The 27385-nt window shown below is 31.8% G+C and overlaps 1 protein-coding gene across 1 annotated transcript in view; it reads left to right on the top strand.

Moving 5' to 3' along the window:
- Nucleotides 1-27385, top strand: part of LOC145296256 (T-cell immunomodulatory protein-like) — a 65658-nt gene that overhangs the window by 23430 nt on the left and 14843 nt on the right. Inside the window, exons 6-14 of the mRNA XM_080142466.1 lie at nt 1493-1551; nt 3938-4019; nt 7464-7552; nt 7895-8043; nt 12029-12176; nt 20363-20468; nt 23549-23586; nt 25350-25428; nt 27155-27276. Coding sequence (XP_079998592.1) covers nt 1493-1551; nt 3938-4019; nt 7464-7552; nt 7895-8043; nt 12029-12176; nt 20363-20468; nt 23549-23586; nt 25350-25428; nt 27155-27276 — 872 coding nt within the window. The remainder of the gene's footprint in view (nt 1-1492; nt 1552-3937; nt 4020-7463; nt 7553-7894; nt 8044-12028; nt 12177-20362; nt 20469-23548; nt 23587-25349; nt 25429-27154; nt 27277-27385) is intronic.

The raw sequence follows: 27385 nt of genomic DNA, 5'->3' as shown, positions 1-27385 counted from the left end.
GTGTAGTACTGGCAGTGATGGTTGTAGTGGAGATATAACAAAAGCTTTTCTCTCCTTCTCTTCCTTTGTTGTTATCAGATGTTGTCATCACTTTTCCTTAAAGCTATAAATAATCAAAGCAACAACAAAGAAAAACAATAACAACTATGTTATTCGCTTTAGGCTGCATATTATTTTCTGAATGATTTGTTTTTACAGCAGGCCAATCTAGATGACTGTATCATCTTAGCTAATCCCCATAGAGCTGGGGAAAGTGTCTTGAAACTGAGATCTATTTGCTTTGATGTTGAACACCCAAGAGACAGAATCGATTTCGCTTCTTTGCCACGTCGCTTACTCCCATATAATAACTTCCTATACATGACTTGATTTCTAACGCCATCTCTAGTAAAAAATTCCATTTTCTTAATCTAATCTCTAACGTGAAAATTTCTGGTTTTAATATTTTTATACCTGCATCTATTGCTGCTGCATGAATTTGCTCATTCAAAACATACATACAACTTCAGAGGAAGCCACAAAAGAATTTGTGCATCAATCCTTAGCGTTTCTGGACCCTCTCAACATTTTCTCAACAAAAATTACAGAAAAAAAAGACATTCACTTTTTTATTTTACTTTTTTTTTAAATAACAGAGTATTTTGTACCACTAGGATCCCCTTTGGCTATTTTCATTTTCTTTCATGGCTTATCAAAGAGGAGAATGAGCGTAATTTTTAACCCTTGGAATGCCAAGAAAACATACCCCCTCCCCGACATCTTTCCCCTTCTAATGACAAAGAGAGAAAATGAAAATGGTGTAGGATGTTCCATATTCATTATCAAATGAATATTAAAAACAGACCCCCCCCCTGCAAACAATAAACATGTAAGTTTTAAAAAAATCTTTTTTTTATGTTAGTTGAAAATATACTTGATTGATAGTTTTGTGAATAATAAAAACAATTAGTAATTACATTTTTTCAGGTAGGTAGGGTACATTGCCAAATTTTTGATTTATTTTAAAACCATTTTTCGATAATTTAATCTCATCTGGATAAAAAAACCAGAAACCTCTTTATTGTTTTGCAAAGATGTTTTTGAACTTATCCATAATTCAGCAAATAACCCCCCCCCCCAAAAAAAAACTGGGCCCCTCATCTAATTAGGCCCCGTTTCTTAGTGTTTTGTCCAAATGAAATACTTTGGTCATAACTAGTTTATCATATTCAAAACATCACATCAAGATACAAGGGTCTTTGCCCTTTTTTTCTCCGTTCTACAGCATATGTTCTAGATGGCCTCCATTTTGCTTTTGTTTTTTTTTGTTTTTTTTTGGGGGGGGTTACCCTGTATCATGGCAAATAATTTAGAAAACATATTTCAACAAATAAATATCACAGAAAATATATCGGCAAATAATCTAGAAAAATTTTTTTTTGACAAATTGCACAATAGTAAAAAAAATGTGCTTAGTTCTTTATTCATTCTTTGTGAATTATTCTCTTTTCAGATCTGTCTGTAATGTCCGTGAAAGATGGGAAGACACAAATAGAACAGTGGTTTTGGGAGGTACGTTCTGAAGGTTGTCTTTTTCTTAATCGTGGAATTTCCACAGATCATGCTAATACATGTTTAAACTCTAACCCAGACACACAGAAAGGAAGAGTGGGGAAAAAAATCTTTGCTACACTGATTATAAATCTTTTGACAAAGAGTGTACACTAGTGGTATAATCTAAATCAATAAATGTGACAAATTTTTCTTTTTCTATTTATCCAAACTAAATTTATACCAAAACTCACCAGATTATATTCAAATATATATATATATATATATATATATATATAACTGAGGCAGTAAACTTTAAATTGACAACTCTATTTTCTTCAATTGCAGATTTGGTAAATATTAGTTATTTTGAGTTCAGTTTGATTTTCAATTCATCATGTCAGTTCAGCATTTAGAGCCACATCCCACACAGCATGCGATACGATCAATTTACTGAGAGAAACATTTCATGAAATGGACCTGTCAACTGGCCACCTTGTTCGTTCATTTTTAACCCCATTAGATTATATTTTTGAGGATATGTAAAGTCCCATGTCTACACTGATAAACCATACACAATAGAATACTTAGAAGACCACATTTGATGCATTATTGCCAAAATATAGCTTAATTTAATGCATTAAGTTTGTGAAAATCAAACCTCCAGATAACATTGTATATGTGTGAGCTGTGGGCCACATGCCCAAAATTGCATTTAAATTATAAATGCCAAAAATTAATCTTTGGAATAAACCACATAATGATAATAAAAATATTTTAATTAAATTATAATAAAAATATTGGGTTTGTATTACTATACACGTAGATTCGAAAAAGTTGTCAAAAAACAAATATATAAAAAATAAATGTTATCAAAGTCAAGATAAGTTACTTTTCTACCAAACTGGATATATTTTTTGTGTTTTTATTCAATGTAACATGTTTATTCAGTTCGAAAAACATGCAGTGTTTACCGATGTAATGGAAAATTCAAAATGGCGCCCGACTCTCTCTTTAATACGGTAAGTTCGGGAAAAGGTGTTAGAAATAATAAACTAGACAAAATACTGTTAGAAATTCGCTCAATATATGTTATCATGAGATAGGTTGGCATATATTCAGTGTTTTTTAAATAGTATTTTGTCTAGTTTATTATTTATAACACCTTTTCCCAAAGTTACTGTGTTAAAGAGTCGGGCGCCATTTTGAATTTTTCAATACATCAGTAAAAACTGCATGTTTTTCGAGCTGAATAAATATGTAACATTGAATAAAAACACAAAAAATATATCCAGTTTGGTAGTAGAGTAACTTATCTTGCCTTTGATAACATTTATTTGTTATATATTTGTTTTTTGACAACTTTTTCGAATCTATGTGTACAGTAATACAAACCCAAAATATTTAATAAACTACATGATAATAAAAATATTTTTCTGTGTCCCACCTCTACAAAGACACCTTGAGTCCAAATATTTGGAAATATTCTAAATATAATGATTGGCAAATGTCCAATCACACTTTTACTTAATTTGTAGGTAAATAAAATAATTTACAAAGTTTTCTTTTAACCATTAAATAGATATATATCTTTAAAAACTACATTTTTATTTAATAAATATACATTTCATGGTCGTGATGACCTTTACATTTGCCATGAAAAAGTCCCCCCACTTCCCATCAATTTTTTAAATTAGCCCCCTAAAATAAATACATATTTTTGAAAAACTTTTTGGTATTTGTGCATCTATGTTACTGTGATAAAGCCACTTTCATGAGAATTTCTGGACTGATAACGGAAAGAACTGGGATATGACAAAACACATGGAAAAAAAATAAAACGAGAGAAAAGACAATTTTTTTATGGAAAATGTTAGTAATTTTTATTTTTTGTCTTTAATAATAAAGGTAAAAAGCACAAAGTAACCATATCAAATTACTCGGAATATGTATTCGTTTTATTTGAACAATTGATGCTCCAGTTTTTCGTTTGTTCATTTCGTTATATAAACCGGTTTTTAATGGGAATTCATTTTCATTTTTATACGTATTCAAAATCATTGACTTTAATTATCAAAAATACCATATAGAATAACATGTTTTATGTGAAATATATCAAATAACACCATGACAATCATCTTTGTGTTATTTTTCTCCAAATTACTGAAATGTGAAATCCAAATTGTTTCTTTGATTTTCTGTAAAGCGAATAACACTCAAAACAGAAGTCCAGATAATGGAAATAATTGCTGCCTGGAGGGTTGGTAAATTTTTGCTAGCCATAGATAACATAAGCACACATAAATTTTGTTTCAAAAACCCCTCCTCACCTTTTCTATCCTTGTTTTATAATCGCTTAATATTGTTAATCTTTGTAACTAATTCTACTCATTTTTTTCTACTTTAGGAAGGTGGATTTATTTGGAACAAAACCCTTACCATTCCGGACAGTGCTGTTGTTATTGGACAGGCTACATTTGTCAATATTGGTTAGTATGTTGGATTCTATTCATATGTCTTGATGACTAACTAAATCATAAAACAGTCTATTATATTAGTTTAAATAAACGTTATTTTATAATTATTTAAATTATCAATTGTCAAATAATGAATTATTAATAGCCTTTATTATAAAATTCTTATATTTATTTATGAAATTTATTTTTCAAAATATTTTTTTAAAATTTAAATTTTGTGTAGAAGGAAAATCCTTTTGTATTAACATTGACCATGAAAAATAAAAAGGGGGTTACGCCTCATACTGATATCAATTTTATTCAATAATCACTGTGAAAACTGGAAGCCTCTGTTCAGTTTTGAAAGATAATGAATACTCCCTGTAAGGGTTGCTGAACGTGGAATTGAGAGGCAAGGGTTGCGCAATCCCAAACCACACCTCTCCTGAATCTGCACTGCTTGAGTCCAGTGGCAAGGAGAACTCCAGGATGACTGGAAACAATGCTGGGATAAGCAGAGAGCACATACAGTACCTGGAAGTCCCAAATGCTCACCCATTTTAGTACTGACCAGGTTTAACATTGCTTAATTTCAATGATATGATGGGAACCTGTATGTCAACGTGATTATGCTGTATGAAAACTACAAAGCAAAAAATAGACAACATTAAAAACACAATGAGAAAGAATACGTTTCAATAGAAGTGTAGACATAAATGGAAAAATTCAAAATGGTGGCTGAGCCATAATTCTTCTTCTTCAAGTCCAACATAAACAAACTCGTGACAAACCGCCCCCTTAAGTAAGACACTCTATCAAAACCCCCAATACTAATGATTACTACAATACTATCTCATTGATTACTGTACACGCAATAACCCTTATCCCTGAGTGACCTTCGGGCCTTGATAAGTGGTGATCCCCATGTATAAAAAAAAATGTAAAAAAAATTATGGTGATGCCTCTTTGTTATGAGTAATTAGCATGAGGAAGAGAACATTATTTCTCCCTTGATTCCATTCTCATTTCTTTGAGTTTCAGTAAATAAGGTCAGCACAAACTGATCAAAAGGTTAATTATCAAAACTATTCCCACAACTAACTATTTATATTATTTATACAATAAAAATGTGTATAATAATAATATGAGGGTCTTTCAGAAGTAATGGGTCATAATTTTTAAGTAAAATAAAAACAAAAACATTGAAATGCTACAAAGATGGGAGTGGTATCTTTAAAATGAATAACCTTTTGTGATCCAAAATTTATTTTTCTCTATAGTCACTACTATTCTCAATGCATTTTAGTCAGCGATGGGGTGATGCCTGTTCATGGGTGTCTGGAGCATGCTTTGTCACTCGCATCTCTGTCATCATTCTGAAATTGATGAGCACATCTAACTGTGCTGACATCAACTGCAACAGCTTTGTAAAAGTCCAACAGACGTCGGTAAATGTTGATTGCTTCAATTTTTTTTTTTTTCTATGCTCATGGAAGAATTCAATGACTTCTCTCTTCTTCTGATGCACATCTATGACAGGGTTTTTTTTTTTTGTAGAATCTCACATCGTTAATATCTGCAACAGAGAGATGAAACTTTCAGGTCATGAATGCATAAGTTCAGTCATCATAATAATGCAATTTGCCCCCCCCCCCTGGATCCATTCGAACAATTAAAAAAAAAAAAAAAAAGGAGGTATTACTTTTGAAATGTCCCTCGTACGACTCACTAAAGAGTCTATTTAGTGACCATTACAACTGAGACCACAGTATTGACAATATGACCAGTGTTGAAATCAAGCACTGAATTCGAACAATGGCAAAGAATGAATGATCATGATCTGTACAGTGAATTTTTTTTTTTTTTTTTTTTTTACATAGGCATCAAGAGGTCACTCGAGGATAACAGTTAAAGAGTGTACAGTAGTCAATTGGACAATATAGTAATCGTTAGTAATGGAAATTCGGTAAATTTATTAACTTAAGTAGAACGGCTCATCAAAAACTTGTTTACATTACACTTGAAGAGAACCATATTGTAGTCAGTTGGAAAGCAAGAAAACGGAAGACAATTCAGTCATGCAGTTCTAAGAAAGAAGCTTTTTTCATGGAATCTACGTTTAGGTTTAGGCACAGATAAAGAGTGGGGGGAATTATTGATAGTATTTTCTGCTAGACGAGTGTTTCTTGTGAAAGTTTGGCGAGGAGGGACCATAGATCGGAGCTCAGTCAAGCACTTGTCATGAAAATAATCATAAAGCAGAGAAAAACTCACAACATCTCTTCTGTGAGAAAGAGGTTGCAGAGAAAAGAAAAGGACATTTCTTACAAGGCTACAAAGTCTATTTTGAACTCTATCAAGGCAGGATAAGTCCTTTCTTGACGCTCTTGAGTGGTTTCAGTAAATTCTCTCTTAGCTGTCGCTATTTCTTTCTTAACGTTTCTTCTAGTTTCTATGTACTTCTGTCTGTTTGAACTGGACTTATGTCGGTTAAATCTATGGTATGCATGCTGCCTTTGAGTAATGGCAGTTGCGCTAGTAGAAGTAAACCATTGGGGAGAGTGGGGCTTGCTATAAAATTTCCGCATGGGAACATGTGCTTCAATTGCTGTTTTGAACCATTCAGTGGTCTCATTTATGCACTGTTCAGCAGGAAGAGAAAAAATATTTTCCCATGGGGCATCTCTGATAAGATCCCTGATGGCTTCCCAGTCGGCTTTTTTTATAATATCTCATTGTTTTGAGCACTAGCTCTTCAGTTTTGGGTCTAGAGTTTAGGGCAATTTCGACCATTATCAGTGCATGATCAGCGTTCCCAAGTGGGCTGTCAGCATTTGTTTTACAATCATCGGAACTGATGTCAGAAACAGATCTAGAAGTGATGCGTGTTGTTCTTGCTGGTCAGGGAAATGGGTTGGAAACGTAACCATTTGTGATAGGGAGTGAGATATAGAGAAGCTATGTGTTGTGCTGCCCGCTGCATCTGTGTAAGTAGAGAATCCAAGCCAGTTTTTGTGGTGGACATTAAAGTCACCAAATATATACAATATATATCTGACACAATCAACCGAGGATCACATCACTCTACATAAAAACATATAAGATACCACTGGATATATATATACTTGAAAATCAAAAAAAGGAAAAGAATAAGATTACTGTGCATTGTTTTTCTGCTATGATCCTGCCTGACTGATGGCAGTTATCTGTGCATATATGTTGTGCTTCATTGAATTTCTGTTCTTACAATTCAACAGTCACTTCCTTCACTTTGTGACCTTTGTCTGAAACATTTCCTGTTTTCCAACATAGCCACCATGTATGTCTCGGCAATATGTACTAGATAATATCAACCAGGAAACCTATCCATCTTAACGTATGAACTGCGGATACATTTAATAAATCTCTTATGTTATAAAAATTTTAATTTGTCCATTAAATATTTTGTTGTTAATCAATATTATTTTTAATTCGTAGATGGAGACAATTTTATCGATTTGGTGCTTCCAGTTTGTGAAGACCAGCTTTGTTTAAAAAGCAAGATTTATGTCTATGCCAAAGATATGGTAAGAATTGATTAAATAAAAATAAATCTTAATTTTTTTTAGAAAGATAAACGCATCTTTTTCTAAAGTTGTATATTTTCCTAAAGTAAAAAGTTGTATATTTTCCTAAAGTAAAAAGTTGTATATTTTCCTAAAGTAAAAAGTTGTATATTTTCCTAAAGTAAAAAGTTGTATATTTTCCTAAAGTAAAAAGTTGTATATTTTCCTAAAGTAAAAAGTTGTATATTTTTTTAAAGTAAGAGACGTCAATTTTTTTTTTTTTTTTTTTTTAATGTAAGAGATGTATATGTTCAAAAACAAATGTCAGTTTAGTCTTAATTAATGTCATCTTTAAAATTTCAGTGGCATAAACTTCCTGTTAATTTTGGTACTTACCGATTTGTTAAGCCATCACAAAGTGTCAGTAAAATGATAGCGCCACCGATTACTTTGCGTGCTGGTGACTACAATCTTGATGGCTATCCAGATCTTCTTGCTATCATGTCAAATCCGTGAGTAAAATACCTTTTCTGTTTTTTTTCTTTTCTTGCTCTCCTTTTTTTTTTTTTCTTTATGCTTGTGCATTATAATTAGAAATCAAAAAATGCATTTTAAGTAAAAACACTATTACGTAAAAATTCCAAGTATTATCATTGAGTAAAAGATCTGCCAGAGCTATTTTTTACAAAAAAAAAATGAAATAATGGTAAATCGAGAATATACAATAATATTGCTTCTATTAAATATGTATGATCAATGTATAACTAATTTCTGTTGCTGCTGATTAAAGCAACTTCGACACAGGTGATCGACTGGATCCGTCAGCGTAAAATATCATAAAATAATCTTTTAATGAACAATAAATGAATTTACTCAGAAGTTTCGAGAAGTTACTTTTTGCCCCCCCCCCCCCCGAAAAAGATATTTACTAAAGAAAATTCATGATTTTTATTAAATATTCCCTCGTCCATGGGCTATCTACTTGAATCCGTTAGTGCACAAAATGTTATTAAAATAAACAATAAAACGACTTGGTTGTGATTATTTTTGGAAAATTCTAAAAGACAGACTTTTTTCAACCCAATGTGCCATTTTTTTTATTTTTTAATCTTTGTAAAAAAGAAGAGTTCATTTCTTTATTATTGCAATAAGAAAACGAAACGCATTTAATCAGTCACAACTTTCAGCCAAGAGTTTTTTTTTTTTTTGCAAAATTAAATTTTTGCAAGTGATGTTCTTCTTTAAAATTTGAATTTTTTAACACAATAACAATATTACGCTAAGAAGTAGAAATCCTTATCATTTTTATTTAGTTTTATTATTTAGTTTTTATTTGTTTTTTAAATTAAACTTGAAACTGTCGAAGTATTAATTAGTATTAAAACCCTTAACAACTGAGACAATTATTTTTTTCCAATACAGTGTGCCAAATAATTGTGTCAGTCTTTTAGGATGTAATTAGATGTACATAAAATCGTGTTTGATTTTTAATTGTGCATAATTAATAAAATCAAGGCACGATTAATCTAAAAAAATAAACTTGTTTATTTTTTTTACAAAGATTTTTAACGAAAAAAATAAGTAGCACACAGAATTGGAAAAAAATTGCTTTAGTTTTTAAGGAGTTCATTATGTAAATAAATACTTATGTATTTACTATCTGCCTTACGAGAGAATATTTAAAAAAAAAATTATTTTTGTAAATACTTTTTATATGAATCTAAAAATATATTTGCCAAAAAATAATCTCTTGACTGAAACTTGTGAGTAAATTCATTTTATTGTTTATTTTAAGAATACCACAACAGATTTTTACAATATTTTACGCTGATAAACTCAGTAGTTTGTTCATGTTGAAGTTGCTTTAATAGCAAATCAGCAACGGGAGCAAATAATCATCCATTATTTAGTCATACAATTTTTCATATACCTTGTTATGTACAACCAAAATCCGGCATGACTAAATGTCCGATTCGGCTCCTGCTGTTTCAAGCAACTTTACACGTTTCTATATGACAGACAGCAAGAGCAGTCAGCCATACATTGATTGGGCAAAATTTTGGTTGGGCATTTTTAGTAAAACCTCAATAATATTGTATATTCTCGATTTACTATTTTTTTAATTTGAAATCACAGAAGTTAACTGAAAACAAGGGAGATAAGTCAGTTTGTCATATGGAATTGAATGCAATAGACTAAAATGATAAAACTTTATTAATCAATAAATTTTCTATTTTTTTTATAATTATATATATATTTTTCTGCTCTATCATTTTTAATATTTTAGAAATTTTACTAATTTCAATTAGTGATAGTGTTTTTACTTAAAATGCATTCATTTGAAATCCAATTATAATGCACTTTTTTGCACATATATACATAGGCATGATAAAGTAAATAGACACTTTGAAACACAGCAGAGCTTTCTCTGAATTTGAAGCACTTGACATAACATAACCCTAAAGAAGTTAATGTACCATTAAATAGAAATGAATAATATTAATAACTACTTATAACCTACCTACTTGAGTTGGTTTGATTCCTTTTATAGTATTAGTTACAAGTTAAAATCGCATTCCAAATAAAGACACTTTGATATATCTACAATGCAGAAATAAGTATCTTCACCAAAAACGTTTGATGATCAAAGATAGCCTAGAACTCTTTATCAAAAGTAAAAGCTAGTCTCTTGTTTTTTGATCCACCGTTGATAAAAGTAGAAGTACCTGTAAAGCAAAGGGAGTTTTTCATTTAACCAAGTAAAAAAATGATAAAACTGCAATTTATGATGAATTGATTTTTGCTTGTAATTAATTTTCTACTTGATATTTTTTTTCTGATTTTTGGTGAGGATACTTATTTCTACATAATACGACATATATCAATGAGTTCTTACTTGGAATGTGATTTTCGGTTGTGATCTATGCTATATAAACAGTCTTTTTACTTTTTGGTTTTGCTTTTTGAAAATATTACTAGCTCGCTTTGTAAAATTTGCAAAAATCGCTGCTTGAAATACTTTAAACCAAAATTTTATTCATAACTTTGTATATATAAGATAAATGAATGACCCAATGACAGCTATTTGAATGCCTAATTTGTATAATTATTTTTTTAAGCTTGTCAGTCTGAAAAAAAAAAATATTTTACAAAGATTTTTAGCAGAAAAACACCATACCAGTCCGTCTAAATTAAAATCAGTTGCTTTTTGTTGTTCTTGACATAAGAATCCCAGGTTGCTTGAATGACGTGCCTAAACATCACATGAATAGAGAATTAGCCAGAACACTTGTCGTGCTTTGCCGTGCATTTGTTGTGCTTTAACAAATGTCACAATGACAGCTATTTGAATGCCTAATTTGTATAATTAGTAAAACCCTACACTGGTCCTATTTTATGTATTAGATAATAGAAAAACTTGCTTTGTATAGTCAAATATAAGTATGATACTCAGTATCTTTGTAAAATAGAATTTTTTTTTCATTTATTTAATGCCTATAATTTGAAAATCTGTGAATTTAGAAAATTATTTGGATTGTTCAGATTACTACTTTCAACTCTGTTGTTGTTATATTCATGTTTCAGCTGTTGGAGGAATGCAGATTTCTTATTTATTATTATAGAGCCAATTCTCTGTTGATTATTATCCAATATATAGCAATGATTTCAAAAGTTATAAAAAATGTTTAATTTTGGGTATTCGCAAAAGAAATAGCAAGCAAACTGTTTTATTCGACTTACCCTGTTAAGGTCAACTGTTTTGTTTACAATTTTGACCCCCTTAGCAGCAATTTTTGCTGGCTAAAAACAAAATTGAAACAGTGCTACAGTTCCAAAAATGTATGTAGAATGTAGAAACTTTGTATGAATAGAATTCAACCTAATAGTGAAATAGAACTAAAAATGGATAATTGATTAATGCTTTTTTTTTTTTTTTTTTTTCTTTTGCTTGAAGGAATATGCAAATTAGTTAACTTCTCAGTTAAGAAGTTTGTTTTAATAGTTTCTAAATAGAAAAAAGTTGGCTTTTAATATCAATGTCAGAGCAAGAAATAAACTTCATAGATATATAATTCGTAATAAGTAGTAATATTACATATCTTGGCAAAACCAGGTTTCGTACTAGAATTGCCAACATGGACATGTGGCATAACAGGTAAAAATATTGTTTAACGATTTTTAGTAATACTTCTGGAGGTTGAAGGTTCAATCCTTACTACAGACAATTATAACTAAGAACTAGCAGGGTGACCCGACGTTGCCTGGAATTAAATGAGGATCAATGAATGTGCTATACTTCTGGACCCATTGCGGTGCGCTGTGAAGAAGCTTCACCTGCATCTGAAACGTTGTGACTATAACAATCTAGATGAGAATAATAATCTGAATAATCCAAAATATCAATCTTCATCTCAAAAATTTCAAACCATTTTTTTTTATTTTTTTTTATTTTTTTTTATTTTTTTTTATTTTTTTTTATTTTTTTTGTCTTTTAAGAAATCACACACAGAGAGCATTTCTATTTCAAAATATTCCTTACAATTTTGAAAACTACACTCGCTCGTTTAAGATTGTTTGGCCAGCAGCATTTACGTATTTGAAAGACTCAACACTTCTTGCAGCATTTTTTGATGTTGATGAAAATGTAAGTTTATTTATTTTTTATAATTAACAACATAAAAATAAATTAAAATACCACTTCCTGAAAAAAAAATGAGAAATCCTCAAGAAACTTAAAAAAAAAAAAATTGTACAATCCATATTATAATTGTGCTTGTCCCTCCCTTAGTATGATTGTGCTATTGCAAATACACATACTTTAAATCCAAGGAATTTAATGCGTCCAAAGTGATTGTATTATTAGTATTATTAATACAGATTTATATACATACAGTGAGTAGCAAAAGTATTTGGTACTGTCAGGTTTTTTTTTCGTATTACTTAAGAAATATCAAGTTAATTTGATTGAAATTTACACTGAATCTTTAAACAGATATTATCTATTTAAAAATAGAATGGAAATAAAAATGTACTTAGATGACTAATATTTATTAACAAAAAATCAAATTACCCAGATGCAAACGTATTTAACACACTGTCAAATTTCATTCTTAAGCAGTCATTTCATCTTGCTACAATATTTCACCCAATCAGAAGGCATCCCAAGGTTTTGTCTCTTTATAGATCAGTTGATAACAGATTTCAGACACTGCACAGGTTGCCTCTTTCATTACTGTTTTTAAATGGTTAAACAAAGGATTTGACTAATTATATGCACCAGGAAATCATAGTGAAGCATAAAAATGGAAAGGGATACAGGAAAATAGCTTCAGAACTAAATTGGGTGGTCAATGCTGATGGGGCTGTCATGAGAAAGTGGAAAACAATGGGTGGTAATACTAAAAATCTTCTAAGAAGTGGTCGGCCACGTAAATTAAATTATGTTACTGCTCGTTACATTGCTCGTAACGTGAAGAAAGAACCATTTCTTACTCATTCAGAAGGATTTGCAGAAAGCAGGTATTGAAGTAAGCAATCAAGAGATCATTGTATCGTACAAGCCTGTATTCTAGATCATCGAGAAAGACTCCATTGTTGAGTCTTAAATATAAGAAATATCATTTGAAATTTGTTTATAAATATCAAATGTGAATCAGATGACTTCTAGAACAAAGTTATTTCGTCAGATGAAACTAAAATTGAGCTTTTCGGAAGAAACATGCGCACATCTGTATGGAAGAAAAAGTGCACAAAGTTTGAACCAACTAATACCATTGTCACTGTAAAATTTGGAGGTAGAAGTGTGATGATTTGGGGCTGCTTGTCTGCAAATGGAGTTGGAGGAATTGTAAACATAGAAGGGAAAATGAATGCATCAAAATACATGATTTTGTCAACGTATTTGTTCAAGAATGCCGCAGATTTAAGATTGGGACATGATTTTTATCTTCCAGCAAGACAATGATCCCAAGCACAAGGCTAAAATAACTATGAAATGATTTAAGGATAATGTGATTAGTCTTCTACAGTGGCCTTCCAATACAAAACCTAATATGTATGCAAATTTAGGCGTTATCAGGAGTTCGAGGTAACAGCACAAAAAAATGGATTTTTTGTGTAACAGGTGTCTTTCATTTTTTGGATGTTGTCGGAGTTTGTTGTCAGATAAAAAAAAAAAAAAAAGCACTACTATTGCTTGGGTGAATGAGTTGTTGAAAGGAAAAAAACTTTTGTACTGACCAAGTACAACAAGAAAAGAGATCAAAAGTTAAGAGTTAGTGAAAAGAAATTCCAACATTTTTGTTTTTTCTGCTTTCAGGATTTTTAACTGTTTTTTTACTTTCACCTAATGATTTAATAAACAAAATATGCTGTAAAAATTGAATTTAATTTGAAAATCCTATCTAAAAAAACAGCACGGTTCATATTATTTAATTAATTGGAATTCTTATTGAGATGAGTAATTTGTATTCATTTATTTATTACAGACTACTCTCCTCATATTTTGTTTTGCAACGTTTTGGCCAACTAAGCCTCTGGCTGATTTTGGGTAGGATTGAAACTCCTCTCTTTAGACAATGCTTATCTGGAAATGTAGAGATTCAATCTCTCTATCTGCTGCGCCATGAGGCCCGAAGGGCGGTTAGGGTTGGATTTTTTGGTCTTCTAAATCCACGTTTATTTGTTATCTGATCTTCCATCATCGGGTCTATGCCAAATGGTATATTAATCAATTGGAATTCTTTTTGAGATGAGTAATTTGTATTATTTATCCATTTATTTATTACGGACTATTATCCTCATCTTTTGTTTCACAACGTTTTGGCCAACTATTCCTCTGGCTTTCGTCAGGTGGTTAACCACGATGTGAAGGAACGCCAAATCTCCTAATTGTATCCTCAATGATGAGAGGTGGCAAGACGACAACAACAACTATGGAAGGTAGTAATTGCTGAGTTAGGAGATTTGCCGTTCCTATCACGTCGCGGTTAACCACCTGATGAAGGCCAGAAGAATAGTTGGTTGAAATGTTGTGAAGCAACAACTAGAAGATGAGGATAATAGTCCGCAGTACGTAAATGGATAAAAAGTACGGTTCATATTCTGTATAATTACATAGTTGTTTCCTAAAGACAGAAATTTGGGTGGGGTGAGCAGCTTATTCTTTAACAGAAGTAATGATTGCGAGAGCAATTTCCTCACACCATGAGCAGTGAAACATGTTAATACAGTCGCTCTGTTTTGTTAGGCATATTCTTCAACCAATATACAATCATACCAATCTCGTCTTCTTGGCCTTTTGGACAAGACTGTATCGGGATTTAGTGGAGGGGACCGCGAAGGATCCACTTTGTAGGCGGATGGGATGGTCGATGGAGGTTGTCCGTTCTCAATGGCGTTGGGCGCCGGGACGGGAGATTCTGAATAACTCGGAATTCTCCCTGACTTGGCGACTGGTCCGAAATGCGCTGCCCCTCTTCGACGTACTTTTCCGGTATAAAGAACATACCAGCCGCTTCTGTCCGTGCTGTGACGAACGCGAGCCCGAAACAATCGAGCACGCGTTTTTTAGTTGCAGCCGGATACAGCCCCTATTAAGGTACGTCGAGGGGGTAACAGCTCGCATCGATGCCGAGTGTCTGCTCGATCTCGACGTAGGAACTTTTGTGTACAACATGGAGCCGCCGTTCCCCAGGGAGGAAAGTTTGGTTTTCCTGGCGACCCTAGCAGTAGCGCGCATGACCATTTGGATCGCGCGCCTCAAGTTGGTCCACGAAGGGACATCTGTTCCTGATCGGGATCTGATCGTTTACTTTAAACATTTGCTTAAAGTAAAGATCAGATGCGATTGGAAGAGGTTGCCTAGAGTGGAATTTGACAAGAGGTGGGTGCACAGCACTAGTTTGTGCATCCGTCGAGGAGCCAAGTTTCAATACGTGTTCCCTCCTTAGGCATGGCATGGGCGGTGCTGGGTCCTACGGAACCCATCCCGCCTAGGTTAGCATTATAAGTTCAGTAAAGTAACTCTTGACTGGTGGTACAAATGAGATCCTGTTCCTGATTTTATTTTTTGGTATTAGAGAACCTCTGAGTCTGCCCAACCCCCCTGCTCCTCATCTTTATTTTCTGATGCCCCCGATCATCCCCCTACTCAGAGGTCACCTTCCTACCCCCTCCATCCGTTGCTTTATTTTCTCCCACCTCCATTAAGGCGACTTCCCCAAACCCCATTAGGGATGCTCTGCTTGTTTTCGGTTCCCCGGAAAACAGTGGGGGATCTAGCCACATAGAATAGTACAGGGGGGGTCTTACTAACAACACATTAGTAGATTTTCCTTATTTTTGAAATGAACATTTTCATTAGTTTTTTCCCACTCCACGAACATTTTCTGCCAATTAATTCAAGAACTCTTTCTAATGAAATCGAACTTTATTTTCTCACACATACACACACACACACACAAAAAAAAAAAAAAAAAAAAAAAAAAAAAAAATGCACACACAACATACAGAAATGAATATACAAATTGTACATAGTTAAATTTTACATTGAACGCTGGGGTTATTAGTTAGATTAGGATCCACAGAGTGATTGAGGTATTTTGGTAAATGTTGCCAGTCAAGAGTAAGACTTCAAAGTCTCATCTGTTACATAGTCAAAAAGACCCTGTACCCTCCCCCTCCCAATTTCTTGTAGGGCCTTGTGCCTAATTTTGTTGAATTGAATTTTTTGTACGTTTTTTATGTTCAATTTTTTCTTTCTCAATAAAATATATAAACAAGATCAAAGTGTAGTATCTGTTCTTCAGATGCTGCACTTCATTTTTTTTGTTCTCTTTCGGTGGAGGAGAAATCCTTCACGACCGAGACAATTTTTATTTTTGTACCTTTTTTCCACGTTAAAAAACGACCCTGGTGTCTAACTCTGTCCCGTGGGGAGGCATAGTAAATAGGTACAATCATACCAATCATCTGAAGGAACGTAATTAAATGAAGGTCAATAACTTTCTACTACTAACGATTACTAAGAAATTATCCCATTGACTACTGTGCATTCAATAACCCTTATCCTCGAGTGGCCTCTGGGCCTTGATAAGTGGTGACCTCTTTGTAAAAAAAAAAAAAAAAGTTTCCACTGCCAATGGAGTAAAATAAATCTATCCATATGAGAAGAATATATATTTCTTATTTTTGTTCTTAATCTCTGTTTCAAGCGCAAACCTCACCAAATTATGAGATATGAAAATAAAGGGAGGCAAATGTGGTTGTTTAAATAACAAGTTATTTCCCCTTATGTTTTATTTCAGCTTTATTTAAAAACTTTTAGAGGTGGACGTTTTCGACCCCCTCTTAACTTTGACTTTAACCAATCTTTTCAATTTGAAGAATTAAGGTTAATTTGCTGCTACTTATTTTATATATTTTTTTAATTACGAACGAGTACAACTGAATTTATAAAGTTTTGTATTCTTTAGACTAATCGGACAATTGTTCTCATGTTGAGTGTTATTTGCATAACGGTTCAGTCGATGTTACCTCTTATCTTCATCAGGTTTAAAAGTCGCCATTTTTTTGGTAGGAAGAAAAAGAGGTTTCGAATTTTTGGATCTAGTTGGAAGTTAGTTTACATAAATTATAAAAATAATTTAATTAGAAAAATAAAATAAACTACATCTGGTTAAAAAAAAACCCCATATAACATGCGATTTAACTATACTAAAACCAACAACCTCTTAGTTTCGTAAATATTATGTTTCTAAGAACTTATAATTAGTTGATGGATTTAATTAAAAATTTAATCATAACTAGCGGGACCTGTGGAAATTCCACGGCGGCAGTAGACATAATTGTTGATATTGTTTCAATAATAATTGCAAGAAATGAAAGGTTATAACAACTAAACGACAGTCATTCGAAAGAAAAAAGAAGGGGCGCATGAATATTTAGTCGAAAGTTGTACAATAATTACAGGATGGCAAACAAAGGACGGACGAGTAGAACAATAAAAAGGGGAATGGGTTATTTATTTTCCCTCTCTTATAATGTAAGCGTGACACACAAAGTAATACACACGCTATTGTATAATAATATACATATATTATATTGTGCCTAATATAAAGTAATGATTTCAAAAATAAAAAAAATGACTTGAGTGTGATCAGCTATAATCGAAACTGAAACCAAAACTTATGAAGAATTCTTGGTAAAATTATTTGTTACAAAAAAATGGAAGCTCATAACAATTAAACGACAGTCACTCAGAAGAAAGATGTAAGCGTGGCACAGAAAATAACACATACGCTATCATATTGATATATAGATAAGTAAAAAAATTATACCCGTTAGGGTTCCCTGATAATTTAATTATCTTTATAAGTCATGTCAATTAACTTCTAACTAGATCCAAAAATTCGAAACCTTAGAGTATAGAGCTACTCACTATATTTTCCTGCTAAAACATGGTGACTTTTTCACCTGAAGAAGGTCGAAGGTTACATCGACCAAAACATTGTATAGATAACACTCAAGCTGAGAACAATTAATAAAAACATTCATACCTCATCTCATAAGAATTTTTTTTAAAAATTCAAGTTATTACGTTATATAATCAATTATGCTGCAATAATTTAAGTTATAAATTTATTATATTTTTTACTAAAATATCTTGTCCTTTTCTTTTCCAGTTTTAACTAGTCCTTTACTTTTCTGTGTCTAAGTTTAACCATACTACTTTTCATACACGCATTTTTCTGTTGTAATATGCGTGTATGTATGTATGTATATATATATATATATATGTTAATTTTGCTATTGTCTTTTTTTTTTTTTTTTTTTTTTTTTTTTTTTTTTTTTTAATTAGTGATAGTAACAGCGTGGGAATACTGTTGTTGCATTCATGTTCACTTACTCAAGTGATGAAGATTTTTTTTTCCTTTGCATGCATGTGTCTGCATTAAGTTGCCTCTTTTGATGGAAACACACACACACACACACACACATATATTCTTTTTAAAATATAATTATCCACTGACACATGTTTCGTTGTCTACGACTCATCAGAATGGCTGGATCTAGCGAGATTTGAAATCTGGATCCCATGTTAAGGAGCCTGAACCTCTACTACGCGGCTACCTCGCATGACTACTGAGTGTATCACGTTTTTATGTAGATGTTGTATTTGTTTTTGTTGGTAGTACTTTTTGAATGAATTCAATTATTTATATGAAAGTGCATTTTTACTTAAATGCGAGTTGGGAATAATTTTCCCTTTGACCAATTTGGTACCCTCTAAATGGGGAGCGGCATATATATTATTTTTAAAATATAATTATCCACTGACACGTGTTTCGTCGTCTACAAATGACTCTCATATATATATATATATATATATATATATATCCGGTTAGAGTAATACAAACTTTCACGGACCGCCCCCCCCCCCCTTCAACACCCTCCTGCTTGAAATCACTTTTTTTAATTAAGCCGATAATGAAGGTTCTCATATTGGATTTCTCTCTTTTTACTATTAGGTCCCATTTGACTAGGGACAGACTTCTTGAACTACTGCACTGCCCGGAAAAAAACAATTTTCATTATTTCAACTGTTTTGAAAACTTTCCAATCGAATTATATGCATCGTCACGTGGGATTTATTTTAGAATACGTTCTATCTAAAGAACTATTTTGCATTGTGGATCAACTCGAGAGGAGTTTCATTCAAACTGAAATATTATGCGTGGTTTGTTTTTATATTTTTTACATATCCAACATTTTTTCATTTTTTTTTTTATTTGGCAATTTATAACTACAATAAATTGCGGTTTCACTTAATGCCTTAACTAGCAAATTCTAGCATTGCTACAAATATAATTTGCTGATTTCTTTATGTCCTCTGATGAGAAGAATAATAAGAATAGCATTCTTTGAAACTCCTCGGAATAAGGACTTTGTAAATTGTTTTTTGGAGTATTCAGTCGAACAATAAATTTTGATTGTAAAGTTCAACTTACAGTTTTAATTTTCTTTCTCTTATATATTTGTGTGTGTGTGTGTGTGAGTCATTCTAAAAGTAAGGTCTCCTATTTTTTAAACAGATGACCTATGTGTTGTCTCCAATATCTAACATTTGATGTTGATTGCAATGGCAGCCAGTATAGTTGTATTTCATTTCTCTCATAGTAATAGATGTGTGTAGAGGTTATCTACTTCTCTTTTTTTTTTTTCATAGCAGCAGTTGTAATCATTTTTTTTTGTAAAATAACAACACACATTATCGCTCTAAGTGTTAATAATTTCTTTATTGTAGTTTTATTACATAATGTTAATCCCTCATCCACACACCCATTCTTTATAGGGATGAGAGAAAGAAACCTTCAAAATACATCTGCACTTTTTCGCAGACAAAACCAAAGATTTAACTTGTCTTTTCATCAAGTATTTCCTTTTTCACATCACTACTGGAGACCAATTTTTACTGTCTTTTAAGTTGCGTCACTTCTCTAATATTACATTACACTATCTGGAAGACTCGAAGTGGGCTATCATTAATGCTTGATGGTCAGGAAGTAGGTAATCATTCTATGTTAAATTCAAAGAAGAAAGTGATCCCCCACTCAAAATTCTAAATTATCTTTTCTTTTTAAATTTCTATTTTTTAGTCGTTTTTTTTTTTTTTTTTTTTGGCTGTTTGTATATACTCAGCAGAAGAAAATAGAATCTCGTTTGTATATTTCTGTGAAAACGATTTGGAATTTACCCAATTTTTATATTTTTCTGCCCCATAATTTGAATTCTAATTGTCTCTAACAGTTTAATGTTCTTTATTTCTAGGGAATTCTTGATGTCATCCTCACGTCACACTTGGGAAATGATGGCACCAAGCTTCATGTATTCAAAAACAAATTCCTAGAAGATGCGTACTTCTTGAAAGTAATGGGTATGGCCATTTAAACAAAATTTCAAAAAAAAAAAAATCTTTTGAGCAATTTTTCGGTAGTTTCATATGAATTTCTACATACTAAGTACAATCCACCTTACAGATCCAACATTACACCGGGTTACCTAACTCTAAAAGGCAATTATTAGATGTTGCATCAGTTGTTGTTCAATTCTTATAAAATAGAAACTAAACCACAACAGATTTCATATCTGACAATTACCTTTTAGACTCATAAAACTTGGTGTAATGTTGGACTTGTAAAATGAATTGTAATTTTAAAAATGAGGCAGGTACTTGTTTAGTTTAATCAAGACATGAAAAAAATGAAAATATTGAAAAAAAAATTGTATTATGCATACTCATTATGGAATTAAGTTGTCCAAAAAAAAAAAAAAAAATTTCACTTAATTTGATCAAGTAGTTTTTTTTTTACACAGCAGTAAAACAATTTATGACAGCGAGCAAATGGTAGCCATGTTTGGATTTTTAGACCATGAGGAAGGGCACCACAGGGAGATAACTCAATCTAAAGCGCCGACACCTCCTTCCCCATGTTAAATAATAGCTTCTCTCCCTTCTTCATGGTCTAAAAATCCAAACATAGCTACCTTTTGCTCCCTGTCATAAAAAATTGTTTTTCCGCTGTAAAAAAAAACCCCAAAAAACTACTTGATCAAATTAAGTGAAATTTTTTTATAGAGAACTTAATTCCATAACAGGTATGTACAATACAATTTTTTTTTTTCTCCAATATTTTCATTTTTTAATGTCTTCATTAAACTAAACAAGTACCAAAAATGATATATGTTTAGACATAGATAGGAAAAAGATAAGAATCAATTAAATAGAATTCAGATTATTTGAATGCCTGTTCTCATCTTGTATGTTATTCTCACAATATTTTGGCCAATGTAACCTCTGACCTTTTTCCGAACAATAATCTAAATCATCAGTCCTTTAAAAAATTCTGAAACATAAAACTAAGTAGAACAGAATAAATTATGTCTTTGATTCAATATTTTGTTTCGGTTGTGAAACTTTAAGAATAACATTTATTGAACAGAGTCAGATAAAATTTACACAAAGTTAAAAGTAATAGTGGAAGTAAATTAACTAGCCCATGGAGTACTGTTGCCACATCTGGCCAGTTTATCCTGCCTTGACAGAGTGCAAAATAAACTTTGTAGCCTAGTGGTATGATACTATCGCTTCCCCAGGGAAAGTTACTTGGTTGAGAAACGTCCTGGGAACGCAACCAGCTCCCCGGGGATTAAACGATATTCAACGATATCTAACGATAGGTACATGTTGGAAACATCAACAAAAATGGGTCGATATGTCGTCGGCTATAACCGGCTGGCATGGGTTGCTTCTTCATTGTGTTGTTACAGGCACCTTCCCATCGTCGGCATTAATGGCATGCTGAAATCGAACGCTTGTACAAAAATAGCGAACAAATGCATTTTTATAAAAATATAATTTATAAGTAGATTTAACAATGAAGAGCATATTTTTCTAAAGACCAGTTGAAACCAGACACATGCTATGTCGCGTCTACCGACCCGGGAATGCAAGCGTCAATTGTTTAAAACAATAGAATTGTTTAATTCTCTTTTTCTTCATTGAAAGAGAGAGAAAGGGAGTGAGAGGAGAGAGAGAAGGACATAAAAAGAGAGAAGATATATTCATACAGTTTAAACATTGTTTTGTTTTCGAATGCCTCATTGACGAGTTCTTTGGGTTTGACCTTTCAAATTCTAATGTCTTATATCGTTTTGCCTTCGTTCAATATTATAAACAAACTTTCATTCTTAGCTTGAGTCAAAGCAGAACATTTTCAAAATCACAAACACCTGTTTAACATATCTGCACCTCACAAATACAGACCAAGTTAGGCACAAGGTTCATTAATGTAGAAGCCTCCAGCTCCCTCAAAAAGGGGTACATCATTGTACCACTGTGGGGGATGCCCTTTCCTCTTCCCTACAACCTCTTTCTCACAGAAGAGATGTTGTGAGCCTGTATCTGCTTTATCGTTATTTTCATGGCAAGTGCTCGTCTGAGCTACAATCTATGGTCCCCCCCCCTCTGTCCTGACTTTCACAAAAGCACTTGATAGCTGATACCACTATCAATAATTTCCCCCCACTCTTTATTTGTGCCTAAACCCAAACGTAGATTCCATGAATAAAACTTCTTTCTTGGAACTGCATGCCTGTGGAAGTCTGTTCCGTTTTCCTGCTTTCCAACTGATTACAATATTGTTGTCTTCAAGTCTAGTGTGAACAAATTTTTGATGAGCCATCCCCTCAAGTAATCCAACTTACCAAATTTCCACTATTAACTATTATTACGACACGTCCCCCTTGACCACTGTACACTCATTAACCCTTATCGTCGAGTGGCCTCCAGGCCTTGATAAGTGGGGGACTCCTTTATAAAAAAAAAAAAAAATTTATGGAAAAAATTCAGTAATTTTCTTTTATTTCAGATATTTAATTCATCAAATTTCTGTCCCCACATACATTCTGCTAAGTAGGATTTTCACCATTTGAATCAAGTGTTATCCTGACAGAAATGAGTTACTGCATCTGATCGCTCATGATAAATAAAAAAAAATGACGGCTTTCAAGTCATTTAGTGAATCAATGAAAAAATTTGATTCTTTTTAATAATAAAAAAGAAAACCACTAGATTATTTTTTTTTTTCTTCATAAAATTCAGTTATTGTTTCTTTTTTTAATTACTATAATAAGTATTTTCAAAAATTAGAATTTTATTAAGCATATTTAGCAAGGAATGTTATGACGAGAAGCACAAAAACTTTATTCAAAATCAAAATGAATATTTTACTTCTAATTTTACTATAAAATCATCATTTAAAATTTCATAATATTTAAAAAAAAATTATTTAATGAAGGCAACAACTGTAGAATTTCCAGTAAAGTATTTTTCTGTTTTTGTTGGTTTTTAGTGATTTTATAATTTGATCAATTTAATTTGTACAAAAGTCTAAATAATTTAAATCACAAAAATGAAAAAAATCTGTTTTAAAATACTTTTATTATATTTTTCAGTTGTGAGCGGTTTATGTGAAACAAACTGCAATGTTGAGGTAAATATTATAAACATCTTGGGATTAAAGGATTTTTAACTTAGAAAAATTGAATATTTTAGCAAAATAATCTGACATGTCCTGAAAATCAAGTTGAAAAGTTTTTGGCAATTTTTTTATCACATATTTCTTTTTGCACTTTTGTTTCACAGTTAAGTTATGTTAACATGTCAAGTGTTTGCTTTTCAATGGTGAATAAATAAAAATAGCCATTGTTTTTACATAAACAATATGTCACTACATATTCATGAGCATGTTCGGATCCGCTAATTACTAGTAATTAGGCAATTAGAGACCGCTTCAGGTAATACAGCTTATATGAAAGCAAACTTTGCTTTGTTTAAGCTGTATACCCTGAAGAGGTCTCTAGTTGCTAGTTACTAGTGGACCGAAACATGCTCATAAATGTGTAACGACATATTATTGCCTATGAAAAATCAAATGAAAAGTATATCTTGCCCTACTTTGGTATGGAGCACTCTTGTATTAACCTTGTTAAACTTCATTGGTTACTTTACCTCTGAAAAATATTAACCTCGTATTATATATACGTAATTATAGGTTTAGTATTAACTAATAATAAAAAAATTATAATTGAAATAGTAATAAACTTGATTATAACAGTTAAGTGAAATGAATTATGTATGGTTTCAATTCCAATTAATAAATAATTTAATATAACCGTAAGTGGTAAAAAACTGTTTTTAGTTTAGTTTCGTATATGCAAACATGTATAATAGTTTATAATTATTGATATTATTTTCATAAGTATGCATACGTTAATTAGAATTAATAAATTTACTAATTATTAAATAGAACATTTTGCCAGAATGTTAGTACAAATAGGTGGGTTTAGTGACTTTATTTCTAAAATTCAAAATGGTGTAATAGAAACATATTAAAGGTATTTACAGCTTCTCTTCTAATTTTCGGATTTTAATCATGTCAAAACGCACTTGATTTCCTTTCGACGCTGATGAGTTAAGGGCATAATAGATTCACTGATTGATATAATAATTAAGTGATTGATTTTGCGCTACGAAACAGATACTGTCAAGAATTGTAAATGTCAACGGAATTAAAGGAATAAATTATAAGATGGTTAATATCATGAACTTTTTAATATAGTCTTTTGTCATTTATTCACTATATTGCTCTGTAATTACATTGAGCTTTTTAAATATGGATTGGTATGTATTAAAAGAAAATATATTTCCACACACATATATATATATATATATATATATATATATATATACACACACACACACACACATTAATAATCAAAATAGAAAAAATCACTGCTTAAAAAGCACTGTGATATTGGAATTCAAAATTTATCGGTAAAAAGACTGGACAAGTGCAGAATTTAAAAAGAATATATTAAATTTTAATTTTTGACCCGTAAGTCTTCATCAGGAAAATCCTGATTTTTTTTACGTGCTATGTTGATGGTACTGTTACATACATCCTCCGTGTGGAAGATCAAGGTTTTAAATGTCCAATTTAGTGTGATAGTGTTCAATCATGCACGCATGTGTCTTGGAATTCAAAATTTAATGATTAAAAGACCAGGCAGGTAATCTCAAATGATTTAATGTCCCAGGCTTGATATATAGATGACATAACTGATAAAAATATCCATATCATATATATTTAAAGTACTTTAAATTTTATTATTTTCTTACTATTTATTCTCTTTTTAGGGTCCGTTTTGTTATGATTTAAATGTTTTCCTTTTTTTGTTTTTTTTTCTTTCCCAGCCATATGGTGTAAATCAGCCCGGTCCAGTAGTACGTTTTAAAACTACACAGTCAACTGGAGAAATTCAGCTTGGCTATGGTAAGATCATTATTGTTTTAAAATAATGATAAAAAAACAAACTTTTGATTTGTTATAAATATATTTTTTTCACACCAAACAAAACATATTACACTTGAAGATTATGGGCTTTTGTGGTAGGGGCCAGATTTATAGGAAGATAACCTGACTCAAGAGTTGGGCAATGAGATGTTTGTTCACATTACATTTAAATTTCTGTATGTTGGTCCTGTTGTTGAAACAGGGAGTAGGAAGAGAATTCCAAAGATGAGCTGCCCAAGAAAAGAAACTGAGAGTAGAAAATCTTTCGTTATCTGGGGACTTTAACAGTGAATTGGTAGGATTTTGCTGCTAGTTAGGTTGGTTAAGAGTATTTTCTTTTAGGTCTGCCAGAATTTTTTTTTTGTTTTTTGATATATTGTTTGATGCAATGTTTCTGTTATATTTAACAGTATCTGTCTTTGTTATTTGTATTAATTTTCGGCAGATAACTTGTCTAGCTACAACCTTTGCTTTAACAAGTTTCCCTTTCTCTCTTTCTCTTTCCCTACTTAAAACTAAACAAAACTTCCATGAGCAAAGTTTATTTCCTAGAACTGCTAGTCTGTGGAATGGTACTGCAAGGCTGCTTCCTAGCCGATTACAAGATGGTCGTTTTCAAGTCCAATTTAAACAAATTCTTGTAGAGCTGTCCTCTTAAATAATCAAATTTTGCCCAATCCCCCGCCATCATTGCCAATCCTCACAACGTTGTCTCGCCGTCCAGCTGAGAAACACATTAACCGTTATTCTCAAATGGCCTTTGGGTTTTGATAAGTGGTGATACCTTAGGAAAAAAAAAAAAAAAAAGAATAATTATACGTTGTTGACTTATTTGAAAAGGTATACATGTTTTCTTAGAAAAATATGTAGGCAGGTTACTGTAGGGGTTAGATGGCTTTTGTTGTTCATCAAGGAAAGTTTTCATATCCCTTTCCTTTTTCTCTCACTTGCCAATTATTTTTATTCATATTTTTGTCTTTCGCAAACTGTAAAAGAAAAACAAAACAAAAAGAACAAAACAATAATCTGAAAAATTGATCTCTCAGCTCAATCTGATTATTGATTTAGAGTGTGACTAACCCCAAAATGGCACCTATGCAATTTTGCACGATCCTTTATGCAATCCAAGGCTAGGAGCAAAGTGTAGTATCTGTTCTAATACTACATTTTATCTTTTCTGTTCTCAGTCAAAAGGGAAGAAGGATCCTTCTAAATGATTCAATTTTTATTTTTGTTCCCATCCAAAATGTCCCTTCTTGGGGAACTGAATGTTGTCTACATTAAAAATAGATATCTACACCAAAAATTAGGTAAAATTATTGAGTAGAATTTTTATTACAAATAAAAAAAAAAACAAAAAAAACAAAACAAAAAAACCCCAGTTTTATTGTATTTTGCCATCCACCATTGAAAAAAGCGGTAAGCCTGTTAAGCAGGGGGAGATAAGTGTGTTTGTCATATGTAGGATACTTATTTTTGCATGATAGTTGAGTATATCAGAGTTTTTACTAATAATGCTATATTTTCACTTGTGCTCTATACTGTATAAGCTTCCTTTAGTCTATTGCTGTATTGTCCATCAAGTTTCAGTTATTGTGGCCTTTAAGTGGGAACACATTAATTTCAGCTTTTTTTTCTGTTCATTTTTGTCATTTTATTTTTCTAATATACAGCATCCATAATTATTTAATCTCGTATTTTCCAGCAAGTCAACTTACTCAATCTGCTCATTATTCTCTGCAACTGCCATTTACTGTGTTCGGCCTTGGACAAACACCAAATTATATCGATACACTAGAAGTTGGGATTCCATTTTCATCACGGGAAGTGAGTACAAAAATCTTCTTTACCAAGGTTGTCCCAAAAGTCACCGATATCTTTCAATTCTTTTTTAAAACTTTCTTAATGTTGAAGATCAATAAATTATTTACTCCCT

This window comes from Euprymna scolopes, chromosome 2, assembly GCF_053919585.1.
Source record: "Euprymna scolopes isolate OS-2025 chromosome 2, ASM5391958v1, whole genome shotgun sequence".
In the NCBI taxonomy this organism is placed as follows: Eukaryota; Metazoa; Mollusca; class Cephalopoda; order Sepiida; family Sepiolidae; genus Euprymna; species Euprymna scolopes.
The sequence above is the reverse complement of the archived record's forward strand: the minus strand, read 5'-3'. Positions and strand labels throughout refer to the sequence as shown.